Source organism: Perognathus longimembris, chromosome 23, assembly GCF_023159225.1.
Source record: "Perognathus longimembris pacificus isolate PPM17 chromosome 23, ASM2315922v1, whole genome shotgun sequence".
Taxonomy (NCBI): Eukaryota; Metazoa; Chordata; class Mammalia; order Rodentia; family Heteromyidae; genus Perognathus; species Perognathus longimembris.
Genome location: NC_063183.1, coordinates 1277624 through 1305536, shown reverse-complemented (window position 1 = coordinate 1305536; position 27913 = coordinate 1277624). Strand labels below are relative to the sequence as shown.

Sequence of the window (27913 nt, the reverse complement as noted above, 5' to 3'; positions counted from 1 at the left end):
TAATCTCCAAGTATGATTAAATTCTTTTTAGTTAAGTACAGAACAAAAACTCAGTTTCCAACCAGGAAAAATTATTTTAGGAGAGTAGTTACTAAGTCTTTGGAAATGTCCTAGAGCAAGTACTAAAGGAAAGCAAGCATAAGTGCTTTAAACTATGCTCGACCCCATTCTTGTTCTCGTAACACGTTGCGTTTGATTTTCCCCGTGATTGTCTTTGGGAGTTCTTTAACAAATTCCACCTAATTAACAAAAGAACATATGTTACATTAGATTCCACTTTGATTTATTCAAACTATCAATGCTGTGGACACCAGAAACTGGTATGTTCATATAGTAAGGACAATAATGCATGACATTCTATATGTTTTTTGTTGGTGCGACTGGGGTTTGAACTCAAGCTCTTATGCTCATTCAGTTTTCTAGCTAATCAGCACTCCGCTACTTGAGTCACACCTCTAGCTCTGTGTTATGTGATTTTGGAGTTTATGTGGACTTTTCAGCCCAGGATGGGCTTTCAACAGAGGTTGTCCAGACCTCAGCCTCCCACGTAGCTAGGCTTACAAGTGTGAGCCACAGTCAACATGATTTTTAATGCAAACTCGTGCTTTTCTAGAAGAGAATAATTCCTTGGCTTCACTTAGGCCTTAAACTTAAAATGTCAAGAAGTTCTTGGCATTACAGCTCTCTATGTGTGTGTGTGTTTTGATACTCAGGGCCTAGGTGCTGTCCCTTAGCTTTTTCACCCAAGGCTGGTGCTCTACCTTTTGGGCTATGCTTGCACTTCCAGCTTTTTGCTGTTTTTGGGAATAATGGACATTCCTACCCGGGCTACATGGAACCACGATTTTCAGATATCAGCCTCTGCAGTAGCTTGCATTAGAGTCATGAGCCACTGGCACGCACACCATTGAAGGCTGTGAGTTCTTAAAGATAATTAGGAGTCAACACAGTTTTTTTTTTTTTTTTTTTTGCCAGTCCTGGGCCTTGGACTCAGGGCCTGAGCACTGTCCCTGGCTTCTTTTTGCTCAGGGCTAGCATAGCACTCTGCCACTTGAGCCACAGCGCCGCTTCTGGCCATTTTCTATATATGTGTTGCTGGGGAATCGAACCCAGGGCTTCATGTATACGAGACAAGCACTCTTGCCACTAGGCCATATTCCCAGCCTCAACACAGCTTTTCTTGTACCCTGAGTTGAACATAAAATCCTGTATTTTTCCTTTTCTCTATATGTGTGAATGTGATTTAAAATGCCTTCAAACCTCTTTTCTGAAAAATCTAAAGGTTACTGATTTAATTTAATGGAGAAATTGTCAAAATGGTTGAATTCATAGGTTAAAAAATAAACTATCACTAGGAACAGGTGGCTCACACCTGTAATCCTAGTGACTCAGAAGGGTGAGATCTGAGGATCGCCAATTATCTTCCAATTATCTCCAATTAACTACCAAAAAGCTGGAAGTGGAGCTGTGGTTCAAGTGGTAGAGTGCTATCCTTGAGCAAAAAAGCTCAGGGACAGCGCCCACACCCTGAGTTAAAGCCCCAGGACTCACACACACAATTATGGCAACTGAAAGGAAACTGGAAGATCAGTCAACCAATACGATTCCAGAGTAGAAGAAACTGCAGTACCATTTCTTTGCCCTTATATAGAATTGTCCTAACATCTTCTTTTAAAGGAAATTTCAGGAAAAAAATCATAGGTCTTTGGATACCATCTTTTTGAATCTTAAGGCTACCTGATATTTGAATGAAGGCACTTTAAATGTATAAGGGCACTAAGGGTAAGATTACTGGAAAGATGGGTCAGATGCCAGCCCTACAAATAAGGCTATTGTATAATCTTTGCCACCATTCTTTTTTTTTCTTTTATATCTTTTTTCTTTTCTTATTTTTTATTTTCCACCTTTCTTTTTAAATTTTATTTCTCTGTTTGTTTTTGTTATGTGATACTGAGGAATTGAACCAAGGGTTTCATTCATGCTAGGCAAGCATTCTACCACTAAGCCACATTCCCAGCCTTTGCCACCATTCTTGATTTCCTAATTAGTCTTAGTGTTGGGCTATGTGCTGGCGGCTCATGGCTATAATCCTAGGTACTCAGGAGGCTAAGATCTGAGATTTGAGGTTTAAAGCCAGCCTGGGTAGGAAAGTCCATAAGACTTTTATGTCCAATTAACCATCAGAACACCAAAAGTAGAGCTATGGCTCAAAGTGGTAGATCATGAGACTTGAGCAAAAGAGTTTAGGGACAGTGCTCAGGCCCTGAGATTAAGATCTACAACCAACCAACCAAAAGGAAAAAAAAGTGTTGAGGGGGGCAGGCAGGGGGAAAATGAGGGAGGAGGTAACAAGTTGGATAAGAAATGTACACACTGTATGAAACTGTAACCCCTCTGTACATCACTTTTTTAAAAAAGGAAAAAAAGTAGTGCTAGTAGTTTAGAGTTCATAAAATTGCTATTTATGAAGCATTTGCAGTGCCCTAATGCAAAGCATTTTTTTATTGTCTTTTAGTAGTTGTACAGCAAAACAAGCAGAAACTCTTAGCTACACTAGCTGGAAAGTTATTTTCTACATATACAATGAGCTACTGTAAGGTCAAAATCCAATAGAAATCTATCTACTGGGTGAGACTTCAATTTGGGAAGACAACTTATACTTGCCTTTCTTGGATATTTATAAGGTGCAGTTGATTTTTTTACATGATCCTGAAGTTCAAGAGTTAACTGCTCAGGGTTGGATGATTTGAAGGGTGCAGATAAGACAACAAAAGCTTTCACCACCTGAACAGAAGAGTTAGTTATTAATGTCATTTGTTTTTCAGACACATGAAGGGCTCAGAACCATTGCTGAACATAGACACTGACTTTATAGGAGTAATGATGGCAAGTATCAGAGATCACCTCTGAACACAGCTGAGTATATAAAGCATTATAAAGTAAGGTTTGAATGGAGATAAATGGGCTGTGAACGTGAAGGGGGAAGAGTTCTACTCATATGTCACACACATTTAACATTTCAAAGAGAGATCTGGTGTCTGTAATCATAGCCATGCTGGAGGCTGAGATCTGAGGATTATGGTTTGAAGCCAGCTGGGGCAGGAAAGTCCCTGGGACTCCCTATCTCCAACTAAGCAACAAAAAAAAGCTGCAAGTGGAGCTGTGGCTCAAGTGGGTAGACTGTTAGCCTTGAGCAAAGAAGCTCAAAGACAGTGCCCAGGACCAGCAAAGAGAAAAACAACAAAAAGAACAAACCAAGACCCAACATTCCAAAGAGGATATTAGCACAGTGTCCTGAGGAAGGTCCAAGGTCACTGGATTGGTGGGGGGGATGTTGTTTTAAATTTTTTCCACTTGCTGAATCTTCAGGAAACTTCCATGAGGAAAGAAACGTTTTCCTCCTTTCCATACCCTAGAGCTTCCTAATAAAAGGTGAGACATTTTTGAGAAAACTACAATCTTGTTTGCATTGTTTCTGGGAGAAAATGTATTCAGAGCTCTATGTAGACAGTGAAATTTATTTTTTGTTTATTTGTTTTGTTTTTGTTGCCAGTCCTGGGGCGTGGACTCAGGGCCTGAGCACTGTCCCTAGCTTCTTTTTGCTCAAGGCTAGCACTCTACCTCTTGAGCCACAGCTCCACTTCCAGCTTTTTTCTATATATGTGGTGTTGAGGAATCAAACCCAGGGCTTCATGTACGCAAGACGAGCACTTTACCACTAGGCCATATACCCAGCCCCTAGACAGTGAAATTTAATGCATTCTCTCTCTCTCTCTCTCTCTCTCTCTCTCTCTCTCTCTCTCTCTCTCTCTCTCTCTCTCTCTCTCTCTCTCTCTCTCTCTCTCTCTCTCTCTCTCTCTCTCTCTCTCTCTCCCTCTCTCTCTCTCTCGGAATAGTGTCAAGTATTATACTAACTCTCTCTGGTGGGGTTGGCAGTGACCCTGCCAATGGCACAGGTCTGTCTAGACTCAGGGCACTGTCCCTGAGCTTTTGTAAAAGCTCAAGGCTAATTGCCAATAAGAGTCTCACAGACTTTTCTGCCAGGGCTGGCTTCAAACTGTGATCCTCAGCTTCCTGAGTAGCTAGAATTACAGGTGTGAGACACAGGTGTCTAGATCACACTGGCTAGAAGTGCGGTCTAAGACAGGCAAATAAAATCTTGAGACTTATTTGAAACAGTTGAAAAGAAAGCTTTCGGGCTGGGAATATGGCCTAATGGCATGAGTGCTTGCCTCATATACATGAAGCCATGGGTTCCATTCCTCAGCACTGCACATATAGAAAACAGCCAGAAGTGGCGCTGTGGCCCAAGTGGCAGAGTGCTAGCCTTGAGCAAAAAAGAACAGGGACAGTGCTCAGGCCTTGAATACAAGCCCCAGGACTGGCAAAAAAGAAAAAAAGAAAAAACAACTTGACTTATGTAACTGTAACCCCTCTGCTTATAGCATTTTCTTTCTTTTTTTTTTTTTTGGCCAGTCCTGGGCCTTGGACTCCGGGCCTGAGCACTGTCCCTGGCTTCTTCCCGCTCAAGGCTAGCACTCCACCACTTGAGCCACAGCGCCGCTTCTGGCCGTTTTCTGTATATGTGGTGCTGGGGAATCGAACCTAGGGCCTCGTGTATCCGAGGCAGGCACTCTTGCCACTAGGCTATATCCCCAGCCCTGCTTATAGCATTTTCAAATAAAAAAGAATTAGAACTTGCTGAAGTAGAGGCAACATAGAGCCAGATGTGATGAAAGACTAACTTCACATAAATAGTTAGATGCAACTATTGCTGAATAAAGCTCATTTACATGAGCTTCCTGGAATTTTTTTTTTTTTTTGTACTGGGGATCAAACCTAGGACGTTGCACTTGTTAGGCAAGTGCTTTGCCACTGAGCTACATCCCAGCCATGAAATTATTTTATAACAAGTCAGTTTCTGTTACTTGTTACTACACCAAAACAATCCTCATCCTCTTGTGCTGATTTCCTGGGACACATTTGTGTCACATGTGTGCCTTAATTTTTGCTGTTGTAAAATGAAGACACAACTTGAAAATGTGAAATTGCTGCTTTGGTTAAGAAAATCTATTGTACCTCTCCTCGGATTGGATCTGGACTACTGACAACAGCCGATTCCACAACTGCTGGGTGCTCAATCAATGCACTCTCCACCTCAAAGGGGCCAATGCGGTACCTGCAGAGGAAAAGGAGCCTCTGATCACTGCATTCTCCAGGCAGAGATCACCTGCTCTGACAAGTCCTTTCTTTCTAAGAGTGGAAAGTGTACAAACCCAGAGGATATAATGACATCATCAGCTCTCCCAACAAACCAGAAATAGCCATCACTGTCCATCACTCCTCTGTCTCCAGTGACATAAAACTCTCCTCTCATGGTGGCAGCAGTTTTTTCTGGATTGTCCTAGGGATCAAAGATGACATTTGGGGAATCATTTGAACAAATTAGAGATCAGTGTGGGACAGCCATTAAGTGACTAGCACATTATTCCACCTACTTCAAATAGAAATTGTGTGTGTGTGTGTGTGTGTGTGTGTGTGTGTGTGTGTGTGTGTGTGTGTGTGTGTGTGTGTGTGTGTGCTGGTCCTAGGGTTTAAATTCAGGGTCTGGGCGTTCTCCCTGAGCTTCTTTTGCTCAAGTTTAGGGCTCTACCACTTGAGCCACAGCTCCATTTCTGGCTTTTCTTGGTAGTTCCTTGAAGATAAGAGTCTCATAAGACTTTCTTGCCAGGGCTGGATTCAAACCACGATCCTCAGATCTCAGCCTCCTGAGTAACTAGGATCACAGGCAGGAGCCACCAGCACTTAACAAGAAATTGTCTTTTATAGATAGTTTCTAACATAACCTATAAAGGTCTAGATGAATGTAATAAAAACTAGAACTCTTTTCCTCCTCTGTGCCCCTTTTTTCTCCTCCTCCCCAACAGGTCCACTTTTCCTTTCTCAGAACTACGACATAAATTCTTATTTGTGGAATTTAACCTTTACTCTCAGGAAATAGATGATATTCTCCTTGTTCTGCAACTGATAAAAATGATGTGGGATTTGTCCTTTGCTTATTTGTTGTAAAGCAAGACATGGTGGGTATGAACCTTGAATCCATGTCTGTATTAAAGTTTAACTATCCCTTTCTACATGTTTCATACCACATATTCAGAGAAGAAACAGAAGGGCCGTGTAGACTTTAGTCTGAGGGCAATTTCCCCTTCTGTGCCAGATGGTAAAATATTGCCATTTTCATCTATAATCTAGAATGAAAGAAATAATTTATTTTCTTACATTTTTTTCAGAAAGTGAAAATGAGTTGAATAAAAACATTTAAAACATTCTTCTTTGTTGAACCAGATTGATGTTTTCACAACCTACCTGGACATCATAGGGTAATACTCCTTTCCCCATGGAGCCTGGCTTAATTTCTTGTCCTTTTTGATTGGCACAAATTATTCCCTATAGAGAGGATATGTTTTATGTAAGTATGCAGAAATTCATTTTCTTTCTCTTTTTCATTGCTAGAGATTGAACTCAGGACCTTGTGTATGCTAGGTATGTACTCTACCACTGACTGAGCTACACTCCCAACTCAGAAATTCATTTTCTGTGGCTTTCTTGTTTCTTGACAATGAAACTTCAGATTCAGCTTTTGTTGATATTCTCAGTATGCAAGATCATATTCTGAAGCATATTATTTTAGATTAGTAGCTCTTAAACTTTGTGTGCATCAGAATGACTTAGAACATTGCTAAAACATTTATTTTTTGAGTTTCTGGTCCAAGGAATTTGTTGTAAGATTTGAGAATTTACATTTCTACTAAGTTCCCAGGTGGTGCCAATGCTGCTGGTTTGAGGATCACACGTTTCAAATTACTCCTTTTAGACCCTTATTATGTGCACTTGGGAATAAATTCCCCACCCAGGGTGCCAGAGTCCTTTCCCACGGTAGTAGAAAGACAATAATTCAGTTCTGAATCTCATCGACCCCTAACACCTTTGAGATTTTGAATTGGGCTATTTACATGTCTTGGTAAATTCTGTTACATTTTGAGTATGAATAGGGCAATTCAGGGACTCTGTTGACAGTCCTGTGGGCTGAAAGGCCCCCAGATACAGTCATCTCTCTATGTGTATGGGTTCTACACCCTTGGGTTCAACCAATCCCAAATTAAAAATATTCAGGGGAAAAATGTGTGTGTACTGGAATTATATGCCATTATTTCTTAAACAACATAGCATAGCAACGAAACAGCATTGATACAATTAGGCACTCTAAGAAATCCAGAGATGGGGCTGGGAATATGGCCTAGTGGCAAGAGTGCTGGCCTTGTATACATGAAGCCCTGGGTTTGATTCCCCAGCACCATATATATAGAAAATGGCCAGAAGTGGCGCTGTGGCTCAAGTGGCAAAGTGCTAGCCCTGAGCAAAGCCAGGAACAGTGCTCAGGCCCTGAGTTTAAGACTCAGGACTGGCAAAATAAATAAATAAACAATAATTTTTTTAAAAAGTCAGTGCTAACTTTCTTAGGTGCCACTTAGTATTGATTAGCAGGAAAACATCCCATCAGAAGGAGCACCTGGGGGAAAATGTAATGATAAACTGAAACTACAAGTTCAAAAAAAAAAAGAAATCCAGAGATGATTTAAGTATATATGCTCCTGCAGCACATACATGAAAATTAGGATGATACAGAAAATATTAACATCAGCCTTTGCTCAAAGATAGCCTGAAAATTCAGAAAGCATTCCACTTTTCTTTTTAAAGAGAGTTATAGGGGCAGGGCATAAGAAAAAATAATAAAAGAAGCAAAATATCACAGGAAACCTCTCACATTATACAAATACCATGTGCTAATAAAACAGAAATGTATCCAGGAGGATGTCTGGAGGTCATATATAAGTTCTATGTCACAAGGGAGTTGAGCATCTGAGAATTTTGGTATCTTCTGGAATCAGTCTTCCTTGACTTTTTTTTAATGTGGGTACTGGGGCTTGAACTCAAGGCTGAGGGTTTAGTTTGTTAGCTGTTTCAAGGATGGCACTCTACCAGTTGAGCCATAGCTCAACTTCTGGCTTTTAACTGGTTAATTGGAAATAAGAGTCTCATGGACTTTCCTGCTCAGGCTGGCTTGGAACTGAGATTCTCAGATCTCAGCCTCCTGAGTATCTAGGATTATAAATGTGAGTCACTGGTGCCTAGCATTTTCTTTTTCTTTGTTGTTTTTTCTTTCTTTCCTTCCTCTCTTTTTTCTCTATTCTTTCTTTTGCTCTTTCTCATTCTCTCTCTTTTTCCTTCTTTTTTCTCTTTTGTCCTTTCCCTTTCATTCCCTTTCTCTTTCTCTCTCCTTCCTTCCTCCTTTCCTCCCTCCTTCTTTTCTTCCTTCCTTTCTGCCAGTAATGGGGATTGAACTAAGGTCCTCACACTTTTCCTTAGCTTTTCCTATACCTCCACTACTGGCTTTTTTTGTTTTTTTTTTTTTTTTTTTTTTTTTGCTGGTTTTGAACCTCAGTCCTCAGATCTCAGCCTTGTGAGTAACTGGGATTACAAGTGTGAGCCACCAGTGCCTGGCTTCCCCTGACTTCTGAAGGATAACTATTCTAAACTTAAGCTTTGCCATTTAAATATACCACTTCTGTCTGTCCGTAGCCTTCATACAACTCCAGCCCAGTTTGCATCTTCCACTGTTCCAGCACCTCGGCATTGAGTGGCTCTCCTCCTGTCAAGCAGTGTCGCAGCTTCTTGAATTTGTATCTGGCAAGAAAGAGTTTTAGGTAATCTTTGGCAGAGAAATCTGATTATCTTTCATTGTAAGATAATTCAGATATTCAAGCAACAACCAAAACAGCTAAGAGGCAAGTCTTAGGAAAGTTCATTCCACAAATATTTCTTGAATCCTTCTTATATTGCTGAGGGTTGTTCTAGTCTTATGAAGTGAAGCACACAGTGATGAATAAGTGTTTTCTGTACAAACTTACATTTTGGCAGAGGAGAATTTAATTATCAATGGGAAAAGGTAGAGAAAATGCTAATAATTATATTAAATACTCAAGATAAACGATTTAACAGCCCACATCAATTGGGCAGTGGTCTTGTAGTAAGGACTTTATGAACACTCTTAGAATTCTCACAACTTCTCTATATTGCATGTTTGTGTCTCTGTATGTATGCTGGTCCTGGTGGTTGAACTCAAAGTCTAGGATCTGTCCCTGAGCTTTTTGCTCAAGGCACTTGAGCCACAGCTCCTCTTACGGCTTTTTGGTGGTTAATTGTAGAAAAGACTCATAGACTTTCCTGTTCTGGCTGGCTTTGAACCATGATCCTCAGGTCTCACCTTTCTGCACAACTCCTGTTTTACAGATGAGGAAGTTGAAGCCAGGGAAATTAAAGAACTTTCCCAAGCCTCCCCAAATAATAAAGTACTGAGTTCTGTGTTTTCTACTGTGCCCTTAACTCTTTGTCAGGCTGATCTCACTGAGTATGTTTTTTTGTTTTGTTTTGTTTTGGTTTTGGTTTTTTTGCTCAAGGCTAGCACTCTGCCACTTGAGCCACAGCACCACTCCTGGCCTTTTCTCTCTATATATGTGGTGCTGAGAATTTGAACTTAGGGTTTCATGTATACAAGACAAGCACTTTTGCCACTAGGCCATATTCCCAGCCCTAAGTATGTTTTTTATACCAAATTTTTGTCACAATCCTATGGAGTGACTCTTAATCTCTTTTTTGGATGGAGTTGATGGAGGCTTACCACGGTCATCTTGAGTGTCCAAAGTCACATGATTAGCAAGTGGTGAAGTGTTGACTGTCTTCGAAGCTTGAGTTTTAACTAGTGGGCTTGAATGAGAAAGCCTCAAACAGCGCAATTTTCATATGAATAATTCCCAAATGGGAAGAAAGATGTGGCTTGGTCACAAATTTTGTGTATTTGTAATTAACTTAAAAATAGCTTTTAAGTTATCCTTGAAATATAAGCAAGATATATATATATTGGGGCCTTGAGGAGTTGGCACTGACCAGGAAAAGGGGAAATTTATATTGGTGCTTTATTCTTTTTTATCACACTTTCCTGGGCATCTAAACACTGGTTGGAATGGAAGCTGAACAGCTATGCAAAACTCTCATTGGTTCTTTCTTTCTCTTCTCATTTATGGAATGTGAATTTGTTATATGAATGTGCAATGAAACTCTTCTGGATGGGTAGCTAATTTGGTTAAACTGAATATAACTTTCAAATTATAGGACTGTATTAACTTCTATCCAAGGCAGTATAAATAGGTTTGTTTGTTTTATTTGAGGAGGCTGATTCTAAATGAGTGTTTTGAAAAGTGATACTAGCTGGGTGCTAATGGCTCATACCTGTAATTCTAGCTGTTTAGGAGGCTGAGATCTGAGGATCATGGTTCAAAGCCAGCTGGGACAGGAAAGTCTGTGAGACTTTTATCCCCAATTAACCAACAAAAAGCTGGAGGGCTTAGGTGGTAGAGTGGTAGCCTTAAGCACAAATAGAACAGGGACAGTACCCAGGACTGGTATGCACACACACACACACACACACACACACACACACACACTCATGCTAAATGAGAAAAATTTTGAGTGAAAGTCTGAGATTATAGGACTATGGTTGTAAATGGGAAAAGAACCACTTTTTCCTGGAGAATATTTTATTTTATTTATTTTGTGCCAGTCCTGGGGCTTGAATTGACTGAACTTGCACTCTTGGCTGTTTTGCTCAAGGCTGATGCTGAACCCCTTGGGCCACACCTCCACTTCTGGCTTCTTTTTGGTTAATTGGAGGTAAGTATCGCTTGGATTTGTATGCCTAGGCTGGCTTTGAACCATGATGCTCAGACCTCAGCCTCCTCAGTAGCTAGGATTACAGGCATGAACCATCAGCATCTAGCTTCTAGAGGATGTTTTTAACTGGGATATGATTTTTATTATTACAGGGCTTTAGTCAACATCTAGTTTCAGTTTAATTGTCATACATTAGGGACCTAGTCAGTGGGCTGCTCAACATCTTTTACGTAGGACAGCCCCCAGGACATGGAAGTATTTGGTCCAGAATGTCAATAATGGGGAGACTGAGACCTTGAGGTGTCCTGTGCTGAAAACAGGAGTTCTGGGTGGTGGCTTCTGTTTGTGGATCAGGTGGAGTATGGTGTTCACGTACCTTTTAAGGTCCTTCTGCACAAGCAACCGGTACACTGTGGGAGCACTGCACAAGGTTGTGATGGGGTAAGTGGTAAGTGTCTGCATGATGGAAAAAGACAGACGTGTCAGAAGAGGTCTGTCAAAGGGCACAACTAGAGCTGATGTCCACAGTCTCTCATTATCTTCTATCTCATGGTAACTGCTAGGGAGAAGAAAACTGATATTTATTGGTTGTCACACATGACTTTATCTATTGAGAATGTCCAGTTCCTGGAAAGAATGTGTGTGTGTGTGTGTGCGTGTGTGTGTGTGTGTGTGCCTGTATATGAGTGTATCCATAGCTGCATATATGTAGTTACATGAATAAGCATATAATCATATATTCATATATACATGGATATGTGTGTGAATTCCAGAAACAAGCATATATCACCAAATTCAAGTAAATTGGTCTGACAAGGTAGTTTGAGAGTCTTAAGAGAAATGTAGGGTAACATTAGAACTTGATTTTCTACATTAGGCATAAAGAGGGCCATGAAAATCACTTTAATTTGCAGTTCCAAACTACTATTTGTTTAAAACAATATCTGTTTATTTGTTTGCTTGACTGTGGATTGAACCCAGGGTCTTGCTAAGCACTTGCTAAGCAAGTGCTACATATTCCTATGTACTGGAGATTTAACTCAGGACCTCTCACTCATTTCTTGCCTTTTGGTGATTAATTGGAAATAAGAATCTCATGGACTTTTTTACCCAAGCTGGCTTCAAACTGCAATTCTCAGATCTCCTGCATAGCTAGAATCATAGGTGAGAACCACCAGCTACTCCCTCTTTTTTAATTTTTTAAAATGACAATGGCATCTCCACTCCTCATTTGTAACAGTAAAAATGTCCCTAGGCTTTGCCTAATTCCACGGGGGACAAAATAATCTGGGGGAATCAATAAGTGAATTGTTGAATCTTAAAGGTTTAAAATTTGTTAGGCACATTATACCCTCAGTTCTTTAAATCAAATATTGACCTAGGCATCTTAAAACTGAAAATAGCTTAGAGATCCTTTTTCTAAAGTAACAACTTTCACTGCGTCATTTAATGCATTGGCAGTTTGTGTTAAAGTTAATCATTTGAGAGATGTATATATATAGGCTATCTGGACTGCTACAGATCAACAATCATTTTCGGTTTGTAAATTAGCATTTCTACCATATGTATTTAGTCCTTAGGTTTCAGTTGTTTTTACTAAGCATAACAGATATATAAGAATACTGTAAATCCATGGAAGTTCTCATAATGCACATAATACACACGTTATCTTGGTAAACTAAAATGATTCTTGCTATATGTAATGATGAGCATCTGTTATACAAACTACTTGAGAGCTGGAGGCAGGAAGACAATAAGTACAAAGCCTGACTGGGCTACCTGATGAGTTCAAATCCAACTTGGGCAACTTACACAAGACATTATCTCAAAACAAAAATTGAAAACAAAATATACAGTATCACATGTATAGATGCACAAATTGACCAAAGTGTGTTATACTTAGGAGAGGATTCCAATGGCATAACTTGTTTAAACAACTGACTTTAACAAAATGAACAATAGGAAGCTGAAACATGTTGCAGGAGAGGGAGATGTCAAGGAAAGAAAGGACTGTGAGTAGAGAGAGGAAGAGTAATTACAGTTATAATATTTCATGTGTATGTGTGAAAATGAAACCAGGCTACTTGAAAGGATGGGTAAGGTTGGAAGAGATGGGGAGAATGATGGTTGGGGTGACATTAATCAAGATGTGTTGTACTCATAAGCTGACATGTTGAATTGAAACCCTTTTGTATAACTACTTAAAGATAATAACACAAAAAGTCTGAGGGATTTGGCTTAGGGGTGGAGTATTTGCCTAGCAACTATGAAACCCTGAGTTCAATTCTCAAGGAACACACAAAACATCTCGTTTTAAACAAACATAAGGTTTTAAACTGCAAAGTAAAGTCATTTTCATAAGCCTCTAAAACTCTACATTTCTCTTAAGATCCTTGAGCCACTGGGTGCAGGTGGCTCATGCCTGTAATCCTCCTCAGGAGGCTGAGATCAGAGGACTGTGGCTTGAAGCCAGCCCCAGCAGATAAATATGTGAAACTCTTTTTTTTTTTATGTGAAACTCTTATCTCCAATAAACTACTCAGAAAAATCAGGAAGTGGAGCTGTGGCTCAAGTGGTAGAGGGCTAGCTTAGAACACAAAGAGGCTTAGGGTCAGCACCCAGGCCCTGAGTTTAAACCCCATGAACAGAAAAAAAGAAGAACAACAAAAAGATCATCAAGCCATCTTGTCAGACAAGTTCGAAAACTAACAGTGTGAACATTGCTTTTATTTTCACACAAGTGTGGTGCATATCTAATAATCTTTACTTTGTTAAGCTTAGTTAATTTTTCATGGGTAAAAATAACTGGCTCAAATCACATTTTTCTAAAGGCTTGTTGTCAAATATATCAACCTAATAATTTCTAGCTAAAAAGCAAGTTCATGCCTGGTTTCTGGAAGCATACTGAAAATTAAAAGGGGATGTATAGTGTTTGTTGAGGATGGATAGAGAGAAATATATTTATATATAATATATAAATAAATAATATATATGTCTCCCTCCCCCCCTCCCCACCAGTTTCTTCTATACAGGAATTCAGACTGATCAGCTATTATCTTTTTCCCCCTACTGAATAAGAAACAAAATGTTTACTTAAACTTAAGACTTCTATTATTTGGAAAAAACCTCCTAAGCAGCTTAGCCACATTTTAGTGATATTAGAAAGTCCTGAACAGTGTGAAGCAGATTATGTATTTTGAACTGGGACAGTCTTGTGAGTGATCTCTTTCCACTCTGTTAAATACGTTCAGAAACCAAATCCCTGGAGACTCTGTTCTGAAGAATCATTTCCTTGTGGGTTTTGTGGGAGAAGGGAGGAACTCTAGAGATTATGTAAATAGAGGTAAATACTTACATCTAAGAAGGTGTTAGTGTCAAACTGTACCATCTGGTGCACAAAAACACAGGCACCCCGAAGCCAGGAAGAAAATACACTACCAATGGCAGCTTTGATCCAGCCTGTATCAGACATATTCCATATGATATCTGAGGATTTCAAGTCTAACCAGTACCTAAATGATACACAGAGGCAACAAAACCGAGCAAAAATAAATTATTCATATATATTATATGTTATTACAGATGAACACACTATTATATATTACAATATAATATGTATTGTATTGTAACATGTAATATTCATGTTAGGTATTATATATAATGTGTATTGTATTATGGCACACTATATTACATATTAATCTGTAATTATACACAATATATTATATATTATGGAGTTTTTTTGTTTTGTCATTTGTGGGACTGGAACTTGGGGCCTAGATGCTATCCATGTGCTTTTTCCACTCAAAGCTAGTGATCTACTTCCGGTTTTCAGATGGTTAATTGGACAGTCTCACAGACTTTCCTGCCTGGGTTGGCTTTGAACTACAATCTTCAGATCTCAGTCTCCTGATTAGCTAGTATTACAGGCATGAGCTATAAGTGCCTGGCGATATTATATATTTATAATATATAAGATATGCTATAACATAATATTATACATTATATTACACATATAATATATTGTATACTTTATATATGTTTTATTGTAATTACATATATGTAGTTATATGTTATAATTATATGTGTATATAATGTATAATTATATATGTACATAAATATACTGGTAATTCTGAGGAGTGGTTTTACAGACCTACAACCTGACAGCTGTAAACAAAGATCAAAAGAAATGTGAAGGATACTATTTTCCACTAATTTTAGAGAGAGTTTGAGAAATGGAATGCGAGACTGAATTTGGCCTAATTTTGTGAGTTTGTCCATTGAAGACAATATTTATTGAGGAACTTATGATATACTTAAGATATACTAGACACCTACCTTGCAATGAGCAAGATAGACTAGATCTCTTATCGAGGGGCAAGATGAAACAAGTACACAATAAAGTAAATTAAGTGTATTAAAATATTGTAATTTCAAGCACTGATAAGCAAAGTGATAGGAGGAAAATAAAACAAAACAGAGTAATGTTTCAGCTTTAGATAGCCCTTCTTTTAGGAAGGCCCTCTGGGTAGACAAGAAGAGGATGGGGTTGAATCAAAGTTGAATGCTAAGTTTTTGCATGATCTGGTGGCTAGATGGCACTAAATTTACTGAACCAGGGTGGAGCAAGGGTCTAAAGAGTTCTGTTTTATAGATGTTATATCCACTCAAGAAAAGGTATCAGTTAGGCAGTCAGTATACATACTGACAACTTAAGAGAGAGTTTATCAAAACCAAACATTTTTCTCCCTACCTTCCACAAAGGGCATACCCAATGCCAAGGCTACTCTGTGAGTGCTGAGCCATCTTAGGGGAGCCCGTGGTTCCACTGGTGAAATAAATGGCCATTGGTTCTTGACTTCCTGTCTCCACACAGCTGTGCTCTTCAGAAGCAGATCTGCAAAATATGGACCCGGAAATGGTAGCTGAAAATGTCAGATCAGTGTGACTTTCTTTTGTTCTCCTACTCTTGCCTTTTTGTTACCACAAGATAGCTAATAGAACTGAACCTAGTTCAAATTTTTACCAGGTGCTAGTCGCTCATGCCTGTAATTTAACTACTCAGGAGGCTCAGATCTGAGGATCATGGTTTGATGCCAGACCAGGCAGAAAAGTCTATTCAAATCTGATTATCTCCAGTTAACCAGCAAAGTGTTGGAAGTAGAGGATGGCTCAAGTGGTGAGACCACCAGCCGTGAGTGAAAAAGCCAAGTGAGTATGTAAAGCCTTGAGTACCAATATTCCCAGTATTCCCTAGTACCAGAATTCCCTCCCCCCCCCCGAAAAAAATCCCCAAGTTTTCCTAAGAGAAAGTTTTTGAGAAATCTTAGAAGAGACTTTGAAATTTAATGCCAAGATTTAGTAGCTTAAGTATTTTTTTTATTTTTTATTTTTATTTTTTATTTATTTATTTTTTTTTTTGCCAGTCCTGGGCCTTGGACTCAGGGCCTGAGCACTGTCCCTGGCTTCTTTTTGCTCAAGGCTAGCACTCTGCCACTTGAGCCACAGCGCCACTTCTGGCCGTTTTCTGTATATGTGGTGCTGGGGAATTGAACCCAGGGCCTCATGTATACAAGGCAAACATTCTTGCCACTAGGCCATATCCCCAGCCCTTAAGTATTTTTTAAAGCTTATCTTCCTATAGACTAAATAGGTAGCCAAGATAACTTTCAATATTAATTTAAACAAAGGATATGCATTTCTTTAGGTTTTTTTCCTAATGTGTTTTAATCTGTGATTTAAAAAAAAAAAACAAAAGCATTAAGTTAGGTGTCAGTGGCCTATTCCTGTAATCTTGGCTACGTAGGAAGCTGAGATTTAAGGATTGTGGTTCAAAGACCTCCAAGGCAAGAAAGTTTATGAGACTCTCATCTCCAATTTGCCACCAAAGAAAAATCCAGAAGTAGAGCTATGGCTCAAAAGTGAGCAAAAAGTCTTAAGCAAACAGTCTCAGGGACAGCACCTAAGCACTGAGTCCAAGCCCCAGGACCAGTACAAATAAACAAAAAAATGAAATAGCTGGTAGCAATGGGATATAATCCATGGCTGCTTTGAAATTGTGACATTCTAAAGTTCTTTAAGGGAGGAATTCCTCCATCTTGAAAACCACCCCAAAAGTACAGATTTCAATTGAAATTTATGTAAAGTGTAGACCCCTTTTCCTTTTGTGATACTTTTATAATGTCTTAGAGACTTAATAGAAGGTTACAGCATTATTTTGGGTAGGAGTTGTTCAAATTAAGGTGTTTGCTATTCACAGATTGCGTAAAATAGCTAGGCTGAGGAGAAAACAGAAAAGTTCAACTTATATGCACTTGAAAAAACTCATCCTTTAAAATTTTTGTTTTGAGTATTTGTATAATATGTAAGAGTACAGGTATGGGGCTGGGAATATGGCCTAGTGGTAACGTGCTTGCCTCGTATGCATGGAGCCCTGGGTTCGATTCCTCAGCACCACATATATATAGAAAAAAGTTGGAAGTGGAGCTGTGGCTCAAGTGGCAGAGCGCTAGCCTTGAGCAAAAAGAAGCCAGGGACAGTGCTTAGGCCCTGAGTCCACGCCCCAGGACTGGCCACAAAAACAAAACAAATTTAAAAAAAAAGAGTACAGGTATGTCATTTTAAAGTAAATAAATGTAATAGGGGAATGTGTGAGCATATTTTTTTTTTGGCCTGGGGTTTGAACTCAGGGCCTGAGCACTGTCCCTGGCTTCTTTTTGCTCAAGGCTAGCACTCTACCACTTGAACCACAGCGCCACTTCTGGCTTTTTCTATATGTGTGGTGCTGCGGAATCAAATCTAGGCCTTCATGTATGCAAGGCAAGCACTCTAGCACTAGGCCATATCCCCAGCCCCAGCCCCTGTGTGAGAATATTTTATTGATGTTTGTGCGTATTTTGGTCTGTAAGCCACTCCTTAGGAATCACTTCAGCGTTGGATCACCTGCTAATAATAATAGCAGTTATAATTTAGAATTTAGTAATTATGGAACAATTTTTCTCTGTGTGTGCTGGTACTGGGGCTTGAACTCAGTGCTTTCTTAGCTTTTTCACTCAAGTGTTTTTTATTCAAGTGCTGCACCACTTGAGCATATACATCCACTTCTGACTTTTTGCTGATTAATTGGAGGTAAGATTCTCACAGACTTTTCCTCCAAGATTGGCTTAAAACCATGATCCTCAAATCTCACCTCCGGAGGGGTTCACAGGTATGAACCTCCTGCACCCAAGTGATTACTTTGTGTTAAGCATCATGTTGAACATTTCTCATGCTTTGTCACATCTGATGCTGCTACAGCTCCATGCACTAGACACCACTGTTACCTTTATTTTATAGGGAAGTCACACACAATATAGAAGTGTTACTTGGCTTAATTAAGGTTATAAAAGTCACAAGGAAGATTTTTTAAAAAGAAGCTAGCTAGTGGCTCATGCCTATAATCCCAGCTGCTCAGGAGCCTGAGATCTGAGCATCATGGCCCAGGCAAGAATGTCCATGAGACTTTCATCTCCAATTAATCACCAGAAAACTGAAAGTGGAGCTTTAGCTCAAGTGGTAGAGAGCTACCCTTGAGAACAAAAGCTCAGAGACAGCACCCAGGCCCTGAGTTAAAAAAAAAAAAAAGATATCACAAGATATCTTGTGATAAGATATCACAAGAAATGTACTAACTGCCCTATTATGTAACTGTACCCCTTTTATACAACACCTTGTCAACAAAATTTAATTAATAAAAAAAAAGACATAAAAAGGCTAAAGAAGGGGCTGGGAATATGGCCTAGTGGTAGAGTGCTTGCCTTGCACACATGAAGCCTAGGTTTGATTCCTCAGCACCATATATATATAGAAAAAGCAAGAAGTGGCACTGTGGCTCAAGTGGTAGAGTGCTAGCCTTGAGCAAGAAAGAAGCCAGGGACAGTGCTCTGGCCCTGAGTTCAAGCCTCAGGACTGGCAAAAAAAAAAAGCTATTTCACACCTCCTTGAAGGATAACACTATCAATAAACATTCCACACTTTCTTCTTTTCTTTCTTTTTTTTTTGGTTGGTTGTAGGATTTGAACTCTGGGCCTGGGCACTGTCCCTGAGCACTTTAGTTCAAGTCTAGTGCTTTACCACTTGAGCCACAGTACCACTTCCAATTTTCTGGTGGGTAATTGGATATAAGAGTCTCATGGACTTTCTTGCCTGGTCTGGCTTTGAACTGCAATCCTCAGATCTCAGCCTCCTGGGTAGCTAGGATTATAGGCATGAGCCACCAGCGTCTAGCTCCTTTCTTCCTTTCTTTTTAAGGTCCAAGACGGGGACTCAAACTCAGTTCCTGACAGTTGAAATCTGACATGAAGATATAACCATGACAAGGACTAGAGAAGAGTATTCCAGGTCTAAGTAACAGAAGGTGCAAAGGGCGTGTTTGAGGAATAGAGTGGTGGTAGATGTGGTCCAGGAGTTAGGCAAGGATCAGACAGTGCAGTACAATTATCAGAGTCCATTGGAGAAGCAGGACAATTGGAACTGAGATATATCCTTTCTTTCTCCCTATAAATCATTTTATTAGGCAATTCTCTTCTTGGGGAAGGAGTCCAGATCAACTCACAATGATCTGTACCGTTGTTGGCACTACAGAGGCTGGGGAAATACTCACTGAAATAGCTCCTGGAAGTTGAGCCATCCCTGCTGGCTCTGTGCAGACACCAGCAATTTCATCTTCAGGCTAGGACACTCAGATTCAATGGACTCTATTATGTGGGCCACCTCCTTCGTGGCCACAATGCCCTTGGCCTTGGATACTTGGAGTCGGTAGAGGATGTCTTTTGCTGTCAGCTGGGTTGTTCCTGGCATGAAGACAAGCCCTGTGAAGGATAGAGATCTCTGAGCTGAACAGAACTGTTGTTGTCCATTATGTATGTCTATGGATTTTGGGAAACTTGGGGTTTGGGCCGGGGTGGGGAGAAATTTCAGAGTGTAGCCATCATCTAATCCTTCTGTGGTCTTCAAGGGTATTCACTGGGACCCTTTTAGAAGACTGGCTTTGGAGTCTGACAGATCTGGGTCTAATCTTTGTGACATTTATTTCTCTGTGCCTTCCTTACTTCACCTGTAAATGGGTAGAACCATGGCATCTGGCATATAGGGGGCATTATAGTGGTTGAGTATTCATTCGTAGCATTTTAGCGTAATATTTGAATAACTACTATGCAACACTTAACACTTTGCATCTTTGACACATCTTCACAAATACATTTCATTCAGTCCTCTAAACCAGTAGTGTCCAAAGAGAGTTTTGCAAGAAAATCCATTGAGACCTAGAATGCAGGAGAACATCAAGAAATCATTGATGCCAGTGTTTTTTGTGTTTAACTTTTTGTATGTTTTATAATACTGTATCCGTACTGCAGAATAATATTGGAATATTGTCCAGAATTTTTACTGGCAAATTTTGTACTCTGCAATGCTCAGAAGACTATTACAGTGCTAAGCAGTTCTAACAGGTCCATGTAGTTGTTATTTGGTGGAACATAAGATTTGGTCATACCAGATAAGTGGTAAAGCCAACCCTCAGATCGCTAGATCCCAGAGGCTTAACAACATAGAAGCATGGCCTAGAGTACTATGGCAATGCTTAATGTATCCTACTTTCTCACTTTTTTCTAACCTGGACATAGATAACCCTGATTTCAATGTACCAATTCCTAGGAGATGATAAATGGCAGAATTAGGTGTGAGACAGGGAGAAGGTAATTTGTACTTTGGAATGTAAACCAATGTGAAGCAATGAGATTACAGGTAATCACGACCTGTACTGGCCACTCACTGAATGCTTGGTATCTTACTTTAGATTAATAGCACCTCACCCAAGGACTGTAAAGGCCCTAAGTTGGCAGAGCCAGAATTCATTCAAAGATATATTTTCCAGACTCCCACCACCTGAGCTGTATACTTTCTTAGTTCATGGTAAGTTCCCTGAAGTTAGCTAGATAGGAAAATGTGAAGTTACATTCCCAGAAAGGAGACTTTTATTGAATATATTTTTTAAGCTTTTAGATGAATAAATATGTGAAGATAGGAAAGTCAATTAAGAAAATATCTTAGAAGAAAGTGCCAGTGGCTCCTGTTTGTAATACTAGTTACTCAGAAGACTGAAATCTGAGGATTACAGTTTGAAGCCGATCCAAGAGACTCTTATTTCCAATTAACCAGCAAAAAGCCAGAAGTCAAGGTATGGTTCAAGTGGCAGAGCATCAGCCGTTAGTGAAAGTGCTGAGAGTGCAGGAACCTCAGTTCAAGCCTCAGTATTGACCCCAAAACAAGGAATCCCCCCCCCATATTCTGACATGCACTCATAAACAGAATGTTGAATTAAAACTCCTTCGTACAACCACTTAAAGATGAATAAAAGTAAAGGACAGTGTTCAGGCCCTGAGTTCAAACCTCAGTGCCAGCGCACATACAAAAAGAAGACAAAAATAAGACTGAAGAGTGTGGCATTATTTTTTTCAGTTCGTAAAACGACTATGTATTGTTTCTGACTTGACTCATGACTTAGGAAATGTACTACTTAAACATTAAAAAAGATCTTGTGCTGTTCATTCAAATATAAATATAAATTATGTATCTTACAAACCACTTTTTTTTCCTTTAATACCAGGATTTAAATCCAAGGCCACTTAGATCACATCCTCAGTCCCACTACTTGCTCTTGACTAACAAATAATTAATCTCCTGGGTAGATTGGTGATGTGGTGTGGTAACAGGTAGATCTCCAGCTTGGGGACTGGGAGACTAGGTCTAGTGGATTTCAGATAGCAAATACTTTAGGCTTCATTGCCTAGACCTCACAGATATATCAATACATTTTCCCATATGGTATACAGTACAAGTCATCTCAATGTTCATACAAAAGACGTAATAATCCCAAGTTAGAAAACAGTGTTTTCATCTGCATGCTTTACATTTGAGGTTGTGGGGGGAGGCGGTGTGCGTGCATGCATGTGCGCATGTGCTGGTCCTGGAGCTTGAACTCAGGGCCTGGCACTGTCCTTGAGCTTTTTTTTTGAGGAAGGCTAATGCTCTACCACTTGAGCCATGTCTCCACTTCTGGTTTACTTTTTAGTAGTTTACTGGGGATAGAGTCTCACAGACTTTCCTGCCTAGTCTGGCTTCTGACATCCTCAGATTTCAGCCTCCTGAGTAGCTAGGATTATAGGTGTGAGCCACCAGCACCTGGATACATTTGAGTTTGTTTTTTTTTTGTTTTTGTTTTTGTTTTTTTTGCCAGTCCTGGGTCCCTAGCTTCTTTTTGCTCAAGGCCAACACTCTACCACTTGAGCCACAGCGCCACTTGTAGCTTTTCTATATATATGGTGATGAGGAATCGAACCCAGGGCTTCACGCATGCTAGGCAAGCACTCTACCACTAGGCCATATTCCCGAGCCAAATTTGAGTTTTTAATGGTACCAAGGCTTGAATTTAGGGCCTCAAGTTCTCGCTCAGTCAGGTTTTTTTCACTCATAGCTGATACTCTATCACTTGAGCTATACCTCCAGCCTGGCTGTTTTGCTGATTAATTAGAGATAAAGTCTTGCATTTTTTCTGCCCAGCTGGCTTAAGACCACAAATCTCATATCTCAGATAATTGAGAAGCTAGAATTACAGGTGTGAGCTTCCAGCTTAATTGAGTATTTTGAGCATTAGCTTGTGTTTGTTTTTCCATAATATGTATAAGCTCATTTAAGTACTATTAGATATGTGTTTTTATGACAAACTACCCTTAATCTTCTCCCAACTCACAATGGATTTCACATTTTGAGTTGTTTTAGTGAATACAAAAAATCAAAATAATGCTTTTTTGATTTATCACATTTGTAGCAAATCCATTTTTCAATACTATTATGAAATTCTTATTAGGTTAATACTATGATTATACTATTCTTCCTATGAACTAGTCTTTTGATAATTATAATTAATTATCTGATCAAGGTACAGTGCCAGAGTTTCAATCAGTAATAAAGACCTTTCAGTTAATGTATATCTAAGCTAAATTATATAATTTATTTAATCATTCCTATTTGAGTATTTTTACTACTATTAATGATATTACAAAAAAAGTCTTCCTAGTCTCTAGTAGTCTATCCTTTGGTATTCTTATTTATTTTTTCATTGTTTTGTAAGTGTTTTATTTATTTATGTACTTGTTTGTTGATTTATTGTGTCGGTACTGGGTGTTGAAGTCAAGGACTAACATTTTCTCTTAGCTTTTTTGCCCATGGCTGGGTCTCTACCACTTCAGCTATGTTTCCAGTTCCAAGTTTGAGATGAATCTCAAAGATTTCTCTGCCCAGCGTAACTCCAAACCAAAATCTTCAGATTTCAGCCTCTTGAGTAACTAGGATTATAGGCATGAGCCACCAGAATGGGACTAAGATTTTATTTATTTTTAACCTATTTGCTGGGCTGGAGGTGTGGCTGGAGTGGTAAAGCACTTGCCTAATGAGTGAGAAGTCTTAAGTTTAAATGCCAGTGCTGGCAACAACAACAAAAATAGATTTGTTCTATTTTAGAGCTGTATTATTTTTTTGAAAGAGAATGAATATTTTGGCCTTTGTGGATGTTATGATTAGTCTTGTTTTTTAATTAGTATTTTTTGCTACTGTAGAAAAAAGCGAAATCATACACAATATGTAAATGAATGATCATGGCGGTATCAACACTTTATTTTTTTGTTTTTTTGTTTTATTTTTGGCCAGTCCTGGGCCTTGGACTCAGGGCCTGAGCACTGTCCCTGGCTTCTTTTTGCTCAAGGCTAGCACTCTTGCCACTCGAGCCACAGCGCCACTTCTGGCCGTTTTCTGTATATGTGCTGCTGGGGAATCGAACCCAGGGCTTCATGTATACGAGGCAGGCACTCTTGCCACTAGGCCATATCCCCAGCCTCAACACTTTATTTAAAAAAAAATGGTTGCTGACTTGAAAGATCTGGTTTGCTGATTCTGCTCTAAAGGAGAAAGTTTTATTTGGGGTGCATTATATTGGTACTTTAGGATCAGGTGTATTATCTTTTTGTCTGGAAAGAAGTAGAGGTTTTTCTGTTGAGGTCCACATTTGTTCATGTTCTTACAAATCCAGGCATTCTAAAATGCCTCTTTTCCTTTTTATTCTTTCTTTCTTTCTTCCTTCCTTCCTTCCTTTCTTTCTTTCTTTCTTTCTTTCTTTCTTTCTTTCTTTCTTCCTTCCTTCCTTCCTTTCTTTCTCTCTCTCTCTCTCTCTTTCTTTCTTTCTTTCTTTTGTCATAGGGCTTGAACTCAGGGCCTAGGCGCTGTCCCTTAACTTTTTTTGCTGAAGGCTAGTGCTCTACCACTTTGAGTCACATCTCCACTTCCAGTTTTCTGGTGGTTTATTGGAGATAAGAGTCTCATGGACTTTCCTGCCCAGGCTTGCTTCAAAATGTGATCTCCAAATCGCAGTCTCCTGAGTAGCTAGGATGACAGGAGTGAGCCACAGGTGCCCAGCTCTGCAGAATGTTTATTGTAATAATATGGACATCTTAAAGTAGTTACTATTACATTATGATTTATCTTAATTTCAGCTCTCCTTTTTATTTCTTCTGAGAGCATAGCTCATACATTTCAGAAAAGGATCAAGTTTTAGTCTCCGTTTCTGCATGATTTACAAATATGAAACATTGGCACTAACCTGTCCGCATGCAAGCCACATTGATCAGCCACCACTCAGGGATTCTGGGTAGAATCACAGCCACTCTGTCTCCTCTCTGCAAGTGGCAGGCCTTAGTAAGCACATTAGCAGCCTTTCGGGTCAAGGTACTCAGTTCTCTGAAGCTCCACTTCACCTCGTCTCCTTGGCCATTCACCCACCACAGGGCTGGGCTGGCTGGTCTCTCTCCAGTCTGGCCCAAGGACATATGGGCAAGAGAAAAGAAGTTGCTATGATTTGGAAGTGTCATTGAAAAGCCAATGTATTAAAGGCTTGATTCTACCACCTCCCAATAGGCTGTGGCACTAGAGACCTAGCTGGGGCCTAGAGGGAGGAAGTTAGGTTGCTGAGAGTCATGCTCTTGAAGGGATATGGGATGCTAGACCCTTCCTCTCTCTTGGTCTTTTCACTTCCCAGCCCCCCTAAGGTGAACATGCCTTCTCCCCCATGCATTCCTCCAACAAGGTACTATGCTGTCACAGGCCCAAAGCAGCTGGGGCAAGCAGCCACTGACTAAAACCTCTAAGACGATTAGCCAAAATAAACAGCTCTTTCTTTTAAGTTGCTTATCTCATATATTTCTCCCAGTGATGGAAAGCCAACTAACACAGAAGGCCTAGATATCTGGTTATAATATAGATAAAACACCTGCATTCCTACTCCTTAAACATTTCTTCCCGCACAGTTTAGCTTCAGTACCCCAGTTTGTCTTTGGGGGAACTAGTCATCACCTATTAAACAAAGCCTTGCTGAGAAACCTCATCCAGGAGCTTAGGTGGGCATATGACCAAAGTTGGGCCAATCAGATCCTTTATCTTTGGACTTTGAGTTTTCCAAGAATCAAAAGGTATAAAGCAGTTGCAGCAAAACCCATCTATATAGTTGTAATATTTATGAGCTTCCCCAACTTCCCATAGTTGTCCTGGTTCCTTTCTTTACTAAGACTCTGCAGCTTGTACCCCAATTTGGGGAGCTCCTCCATATTTTTCTAATAAATTTCTTTCTTGCTTAAGTTAGATTCTGTTCCATCCAAATAACTTTAAGGGGAAATACTGAGTTTGATTAGGAACCTGACACATTTCAATATCTGAGGTTTGAGGTATAGGTTTCATAGACAGGCATGGGACAGAGATGGGCATCACTTGATTTCTGGAGGAAGCTTCTCAAATATCATACAATAGATCATCAAGTCACAAGTATTGGAAAACCTCTGTGCTTGTTGCATTTCCTGGGAAAATATTATTCCTTCTTTTTTTGTCCCTACTCCCTCCAATCTGGAATACTTCTCCCAACCTGTTTGGAAAATACTTCAAAGCACAATTTACATTTCAGTACATCTGTGACTCTTTCTTAGGCCTCCTTCTCTTGTCTGTGTTCCATAACAGGCAACTCCATTGCCTGTGAATGGTATCATATTACAGATATGTCCTAATCTTATGGGTGTAGACCCAATAAGATCAGGGACTTGGTTCATGTTCTTTTGGAACTGTGTGATCTTGAATAAGTAGCTTAACTTTTGTGAGGATAGCTTCTATGAAGTTAACTACACATCCCCCCCAATTGGAGTAGTTATGGGGATTTGATGAAATATTATAGGCTAGTATTTCTCTATTATTTGATCCGTGTGTCTGCCAGATCTGTCTACACCTGCACTATTGTACTCGATATTTGCCTTTAAACTGACTCATTCATATATGTCTACTTGGAAAGGAAAATGCATTTAATTAGCACCATAACTAGAAAATCTGCAATACTTGTTTTTAAAAGGCTGCAGAAATATTTCAGTGAAAATAAAACTATCACCATAAATTTAATCTAAAGACTAGCAACTTCTTTGTGTGTTTTTGTGTGTCGGTACTGGGGCTTGAATTCGGGGGCTCATAGGGCTTCACAGTCTTCATTCTTTTGTTCAAGTCTGGTGCTTTACCACTTGAGCCATACTTCCTCTACCAGTTTTATTAAAATTGTTATTTTAAGATAAAAGTATCTGGATTTGTCTGCCCAGGCTGCCTTGGAACTGTGATACTCAGATCTTAGTCTCCTGAGTAGCTAAAATTACAGGCACAAGCCAATTTTTTTGAGGCAGGGTCTTGCTTTGTAACCTCAGCTAGCCCTGAACTTGACACTGTCCTATCTCTGCCTCCTGAGTACTGGGATTGCACACATGCACTACCATTCCTAGGTTACAGTTTATTAACTCCTATTTACTCTCTCTGTTCAAAAGAGAGTTCAGCAATGTATGATATGAATGACTCCGTGATTTTCGAGGACATTTTTCCCAATGCAATTAGTATAACTATTTTAATGTTCTTGAATATCTTGTGTGTTGACAGCCTAATGTCTGCTTCCGAACCATGAGTCCCACAGTGCATTTTGATAAACCCTCAAAGGTAAAGTGCTTAGCTCAGTGTCTGGCATAGTCTGGGGATCAGTAAACAAGGACCTTTCCTAAGGCTATACACCAAGATTCTGCAAGGCATGCTTGCTTGATTCTTGTCAATCTCTGATTCTCACCGGGTTACTCCAATGATCAAACTAAAGCTGAGACTGCAGTCTGCTACCCGACTAGTGGAGTGTGGTCCCGCACAGTAATAGGCTCCTTTCCCAGTTTAAAAGAAAACAAACTAAAGCTGAAATCACTACTTTTTTGGATAAGCCTGTGACCATCTCAGAATCAAAGAGGTTGCTACATGGGACTTGGAGAAAAAGAAAGGAAAACCCTTAGTCTTACGAACCATCATGGTGGAGGGAGTGGGGAAGGAGTGAAGGGACCAAGGAGGTTCCAGAGAAAGCCATAAGTAGTTGAGTATATTCACTGAGGAAAGAGAAAGGAAATTGGAAAACAACAAAAGCTAAGGCTGGCTGGACACCATTAGCTTCCACATGTGATCCTAACTAGTCAGAAGGCTGAGATCTGAAGATCACAGTTTGAAGCCAGACTGGGCAGGAAAGTTTGTGAAACTCTCATCTCCAATTAAGCACCAAAAAAAGCCAGAAGTGCTGCTGTGGCTTGAGTGGTAGAGCATTATCCTTGAACACAAAAGCTCAGGGACAGCACTCAGGCCCCAAGTTCAAGCCACAGAACTGACATCAAAAGGAAAGAAAAAAAAAAGAAGTTAAGGCAGGTAAAGGAAATTAATTGAATAGACAAGTTGACCACAAAGCAAGGAGAAAGAAGACAGAGATTGGTGAAGAATATAGGGGCCAATCATCATATACCTTCTCTTTTTGTGACCACTGGTCTAGCACATCCCCAGCAAAATTAAAGTTCTTAGGCAATGACATTTCACAGCGATTGATGGATTCCAAGTCAGCAAGAGCAAGAGGTGCCCGAAATTGATGATTTCTATGGAAGTGTCGGACAGCTGGCTTGGTGAACCAGATGAACCTAAACATCTGGTAGTGGAAAAAAATCTTCAT

At 39.7% G+C, this 27913-nt stretch overlaps 1 protein-coding gene across 1 annotated transcript; it reads right to left on the bottom strand.

Moving 5' to 3' along the window:
• Positions 1–152: 152 nt before the first annotated feature.
• On the bottom strand, positions 153–27913 carry LOC125340686 (acyl-coenzyme A synthetase ACSM4, mitochondrial). The gene is made up of 13 exons (XM_048332450.1): positions 27713–27913; positions 24476–24686; positions 19427–19634; positions 15539–15682; positions 14144–14300; positions 11165–11244; positions 8622–8745; positions 6367–6447; positions 6147–6248; positions 5277–5404; positions 5080–5179; positions 2665–2784; positions 153–239 (listed from the first exon to the last, which is right to left on the bottom strand). Exons 1-13 carry the CDS (start codon positions 27911–27913, stop codon positions 153–155), a joined length of 1743 nt encoding a protein of 580 aa, XP_048188407.1.

Bases quoted from the DNA above. Each gene is read 5' to 3' on its own strand.
- LOC125340686 (XM_048332450.1), bottom strand. From the start codon at position 27,913: ATGAAGATTTTTTTCCACTACCAGATGTTTAGGTTCATCTGGTTCACC. The intron at 6,249-6,366 runs GTAGGTTGTGAA...CTTTCATTCTAG, and splicing joins TATTACCCTATGATGTCCAG to ATTATAGATGAAAATGGCAA. The intron at 5,405-6,146 runs GTATGAAACATG...TTTGATCCCTAG, and splicing joins GTTTCTTCTCTGAATATGTG to GACAATCCAGAAAAAACTGC.